We start from the raw sequence: 5478 nt of genomic DNA on the forward strand, positions 1-5478 counted from the left end.
TCGAGCTCGGCATGGTCTCCAAGATGCACCTTCGGCCTGCTATACGTGCCTGCAAGATGAGGGCAATCCCGACCACATCCTTGCGTATTGTGGTTATGCACGAGAGGTGTGGCACTCATGCTTCAACAAATGGAGACTCAACCTCAAATCTCATCCACAGATGTTACTTTCTTGCAATGGTGGCTAGACCAGAGGATGCACTTCAAAGGCAAGCTGGGAAGAGGATTCGACTCCATCACGATTCTAATTGCATGGGCCCTATGGAAGCAACGCAATGCACGAGTGTTCAACAATGTTTCAAGGCAAAGATCGGCTGCACAACTTAAGACAGAGATCCTAGATGAGATAGATGATTGGAAGACAGAGATCCTAGATGAGATAGATGATTGGAGGAAGGCCGCTCTAGGCGGAGTTGGTGCTTTAGATCCTTTCGCGAGAGAGTAGCCGTAGTTGCTAGGGCGTAGGCATTGTGTGGGTTCTCCCTACAACTTGTTCGCATCTCGTGAGGGCTCTTGTACATAAGCTTTTGCCTTCTATAAAAATACGGTATGCTATTGGCATACTCTCAAAAAAAAACTGTCCATCCGGGTGTATAGGCACCCAAAGTGGAAGCTCCATGTGCAGGAGAACACTTATTTTGTTTTCATTTCAATTCTACATATATGAAGAAAAAAATGTTACAAGCTACAATCGTGCAACAACAGGTTACACCTTTTCGCGCTGTCCATTAGTTTACAAGGTTATCTTTACACCAGCTGTATACAGTCTGACATCGTAGTTGTGGGAGCAGTGCGCGATAACACAAGCCCTTGCAGGCAAGGGCATGCCAAGCCAACCAAAAATTTGCGAGTCAGGATATGTTTGCGTCATCTACTCAATCAAAGGTCATCCATTGTCTGCACCGGAGGTGGGGTAACATCAGGAGCTGAAGAGGTGCCAGTGTCTGTTCTCTCGCGGATCTCCCTGTACTCTTGGCATATCGCACACAGATGGCAGAATAAGTGTGTCGTCAAATCACCGCATGGTGCTTCCTGCAAAGTAAGAACATTTGTGATAAACAACTTTGGTCAAGGGAAGGAACATATAGCCTGAAACAAATCACAACATGAATGCAAGATAAGGCAATTGCGTATGACGAGCCAAAGGATTAATAACATGTCAGCAGGCAAGGAGCAAAAAAGAACAATAGAGGATAACGACAGCCTGGCACAAGTTCAAACTACGCACCGGAAGGTTGTACTTCGTTCTTAGTGCTTGGCGGTATCCACAAGCATAACAAGCAACAGCAGACCCTGGAACTGCTAATACAAGCCCCCCAGTACACAGACAGCAGAAACTTGTCAGAAGGCCCCAAAGCATGCAATGTGTGGTGCATGATCCAGCGAGAGTTCCAGATCCCAAGAACTGTGCATTTTTTCCAAAGAGAAAGCAGGGGCAAGTCGCACCAATACAACCTACAAATATGATCAGAACAATCCAGGGCATAAGAACAGTTTTCCTTTCCTGCGATTAAAGGGTATTTTTATGCATGTCCCGATAACACTCCAAAACTGGATTCATACTATTTCTAAGCTTATCATGACTTTGTCAATCCAAGCAATGCTACAATAGTCCACACAAAATTAAACTATTAGGAAGCAGAATTAAGAGGTGGTTAATGGACGTAGGACCAGCACTGCAGGCTTAATGTGTCTTAAACATTCTCCTTAAACATGCCCTTGAAATAGTACCAACAAATGAAGTTTTGATATTGTTTTACTACATAAGCCATGAGAAGTCAGTCGTATACTAAGCACCTTGTTACTGTGATACCAGACGACATCCAGAAAGGCCAGAGAAAGAGCAACAAACAGGATAAGATTAAATATTAACCTGTGCTACTGAAACAGGTTACGAATAACATCGATCTGATCTTACATTTTTATTGAAATTTAAATTCATATTTCCCTCCAATTCAGCTCCATACCAACAAGCAAATGGTAGCTAACTGCATTTGTAACCACGAGAAGTGGTTCTGATTTTGTTTCCAATCCTCTGGCAGTAACCAAAGTCCATATAAGAGAAGGCAGCAGAAAGCTATTGATAAATTCTCGATAAATTGGCACATTATCACAGATTCTCTGTTTGTCTTAAGGATCTCAGTTTGTCTCATCATTATACAAGTTTGGCTCCAGTGAGATGTCAGGGGTAATTTTAGCACTTAGAACGCTGAACAAGACAGTTGATTTTGCTACTCTTATATTTATATTTTACTACCACAGATAAAGATGTTATCTTCATCTAAAAAGATGTATTGGAACATTAACACATTACTCTCATCTTGTTTGAACTTGAATATCAATTAGTTCATGGTTATTTATATCCTAGAGGTTTAGCTAAGCATTCGACCAGATTACCCCAGTGGCAATAGCCAAGAAATATAGAGGTACTCCCCGTCTCTACAATAACTACATATTATTATTTTTTGCGGGTACAAGAACTACATATAACTCAGAGCACCACCAACTACTGAAATTCACAAATAAAGGCAAGAAGTTTCTCTCATAAGTCATAACTATGAACAATTTCTCTCTATATAATGCACTTGTTCCTACTTCCTTATGCACTATGTACTAAAACTAAGGGAACATCAAACTAACCACCACAGCGCGATAAACCTATTAACAGAAAAATGAAGATATTAAATAGGCTACTTGGTACAGTTTGAAGATTTACTTTTCAACCTATCATGCAACCAAATAGCACCTTTTATCTTTCCTTCTGTAAATCAAGGAGTCACAGGTCAGAAAGTAGCATACAGCTCTGTGGATCATCAAAACAAGCACAAATGCCTGAAGACCATTGTGTAGGATCCCGGCTTAATCTTTGGCGCGTGGCAATGTTCTCCTCCACCTCAGGAACACTATCCTCCTCAGTGTCTAGACCATATAACGGAACATACTGCGGCGGAACATAGCGTCCTTTTCCAGCCATCTCTGTAACACAAAAAGCAGTTCTGGTAAAATAAAAGCACAGCTTCACTAAGAAAACATAAAACATTCAACAGTGCCGCTTAACACGGTGCAGAGACCGAGCTTTAGTGATGACATTTCGGATGGTAAACTTCTGGTGTGTTTGATAATTATAATGGTGAAGGTCACATATTAAAGACCAACAGAAGAATTCAGCATGCTTTTGAAAAGAGTAAATGCATGTTTACCAGTTAACTCTTGAATTGATGGCATGTCATAATTCCGATAACTCACAAGAAATATATAATCGAGAACAGTAGCAGTTGGCAAAAACAAGCAAGACAACATTCCCAGGTGTTTGTGGGAAGAGATAGATTTTGCATCACGGAACCACCATCTTCACACCATACTTTCGGGTGTCACGAGAAATACATCGATATGAATTTCAAGCTTTCCAATTCGGTGTCAGGCTCATGAACTCAAGATAGAAACGGAATTATGGATCTAATAAGCTATCCACAAATCGAGAAACCACAACGGTAACAAGGGATTCTTTCTTACCGTTACACCCCCACGGAACTCTTATAACAATGGTAAATAATCCTATCAGGGATGACGTGAGATATATAAAATTAACAAGTAAAAAAAAAGAATGCCAAACTGCTCACCAATATATCCTGAAGCGCCGACGCCCAAATTGGTGCTTATCCGCGACCTCGCCTCCCCAGTCCAGGAGCGCTCTTTCCGCTGAATGCCCCAGCTGCGGATTACAGATTTCAATTGATCAGGAAAGCAAGCAGAAATCCAATCCAGGAACAAGGTGAGATTTGGGTAAAGGCAACAAAAGAAAAGCGCGTCCGATGGCACCGAGGATATTCGGGCGGCAGATAAGAGGGAAGGGGAGGGGAGCCGGTGGCTGTATTGCCGGCGTCGTACATGCGCTGCGGGCCGGAGGAGATTTCCGGTGCGTGCTAGGAATGGACGGGAGGGGGAGGTCGAGCTTAGCTCGGGGAAGAGCCGGAGAACACGTAACACGGGCGAACGGAACGGTGATAACAAGGGAGCTCACCTGGAGAAGCCGCCGCGGCGCTTTGAGATTCGCGGCGGAACTGTCGGTGCTCGCCCAAAGTTTTTTCCCTCGTCACAACGAGCCTCTATTGACCTAACTCATACAACAATCTCTTCATCTTCTTTGTATGCAAGAAACATGTCGTTAATACTTAGCGACATTTTTACTATTGTCCTATGGTCAACATTTTGACCATTCTGATAATTTTACTCACAACTAATTTGGAGTACCAGACATATCTGATTATTTACATACCAATGAATTAACACGAGTGTGATTGAAATCATGTATTTCACTAATCGGTATTTCAAAATACCGATTCTTGCTAAGAACTACTTTCAAGTGACTCTGACAAGAAACACTTCTTAGCGTTTTTCATACTAAACTGTTTTAATACTTTATCAATATGTATTTTGGCTAAGCCCGATTAGACACTACTATCTTCATAGATTATTATGTCTAATACAAGGACTATATTACCTAAGTATTTTACTGAAAAACAAGTTTTAATAAAGTCTTAATCCATGTCAAAAGAATTATATAATTTCCCATCGACATTGTGTCATGCACATAATGTTTAGAAATATTATCATGCTCCCAATTACTTTCTTGAAAATACAAGCATCTTTGCTCTCCTTGATGAAATCAAATTATTTGACCATTTTATCAGAACGAAGATTTCAACTTCACTATGTTTGCTTTAATTATTATAAGATCTCTTGAAGTTTGCATACTTACTAGCATCCTCTGGATTGACAATATTACCTTTGGACCGTATAAAGTATACGACCTTGGTTCTATTTCCATCTCATGGGAATAATTTGACATCCATCTATTGTAGTTCGTAATATAAATATCTAGTAATTGCTAGTTTAACCCGAACTGACTCTAAGTATTTCTGTGATGAGACAATCTCATCATAATCAACTCCTTGATATTGTCATAAACTATTTGTAACAAGTCAAGCTTTATAAAACACTTTTATCTTTATGAGTCTATAGATCCATTATTATACTTTAGACTCTAAGTCTATCAAATTCTAAACTTGAATGGTCAACTCCTTGATCTTGTCATAAATTATTTGTAACAAGTCAAGCTTTATGAAACACTTTTATCTTTGTGAGTCTATAGATCCATTATTATAGTTTAGACTTTAAGTCTGTCAAGTTCTAAACTTGAATGGTGTATATGGATACTATCTCAGACTACTTTGGCATATAGCCAATTTTTGGAGTCAGGGCACATCAACGCTTCGTCGTGTATGATAGGTTCATTGTTTGTTTAACAATATTCATCTGCGCACCTTGAAGATCTGCACGAATTTTTCCAACCTATATAGTTCAGCTGCACGTTCGACCGAAGTCTCTATATCTCATGTAGAGGCTTATGTATCAGTCGTGGTAAGAAATTTAAGAACCACTTCTAGCATTTCTTTTCTTTGACCTGATCATGAAGATT

At 40.2% G+C, this 5478-nt stretch overlaps 1 protein-coding gene across 2 annotated transcripts; it reads right to left on the reverse strand.

The window, feature by feature from the left end:
* Nucleotides 1-619: 619 nt before the first annotated feature.
* On the reverse strand, nt 620-4014 carry LOC123069650 (cell number regulator 5). 2 transcript variants are annotated; one of them, XM_044492563.1, is made up of 5 exons: nt 3888-4014; nt 3620-3711; nt 2799-2975; nt 1228-1454; nt 620-1031 (listed from the first exon to the last, which is right to left on the reverse strand). In XM_044492563.1, the coding sequence occupies exons 3-5, from the start codon at nt 2971-2973 to the stop codon at nt 879-881; spliced, it is 555 nt and encodes a 184-aa protein (XP_044348498.1). In that variant the 5' UTR covers nt 2974-2975; nt 3620-3711; nt 3888-4014; the 3' UTR covers nt 620-878. The 2 variants fall into 2 exon arrangements, with proteins under 2 accessions (XP_044348498.1, XP_044348499.1); XM_044492564.1 differs by having other exon boundaries at nt 3620-3983.
* Between the last annotated feature and the right edge of the window lie 1464 nt (nt 4015-5478).

This window comes from Triticum aestivum, chromosome 3B (assembly GCF_018294505.1).
Source record: "Triticum aestivum cultivar Chinese Spring chromosome 3B, IWGSC CS RefSeq v2.1, whole genome shotgun sequence".
Classification (NCBI taxonomy): domain Eukaryota; kingdom Viridiplantae; phylum Streptophyta; class Magnoliopsida; order Poales; family Poaceae; genus Triticum; species Triticum aestivum.

What these genes read in the sequence shown, in the direction of transcription:
- LOC123069650 (XM_044492563.1), bottom strand. Translation starts at nt 2,973, where the DNA reads ATGGCTGGAAAAGGACGCTATGTTCCGCCGCAGTATGTTCCGTTATAT. An exon ending in TTTTGATGATCCACAGAGCT is followed by an intron (nt 1,455 to 2,798) that starts GTATGCTACTTT and finishes TCATATTTGTAG; the next exon opens with GTTGTATTGGTGCGACTTGC. An exon ending in GAACGAAGTACAACCTTCCG is followed by an intron (nt 1,032 to 1,227) that starts GTGCGTAGTTTG and finishes CTTACTTTGCAG; the next exon opens with GAAGCACCATGCGGTGATTT.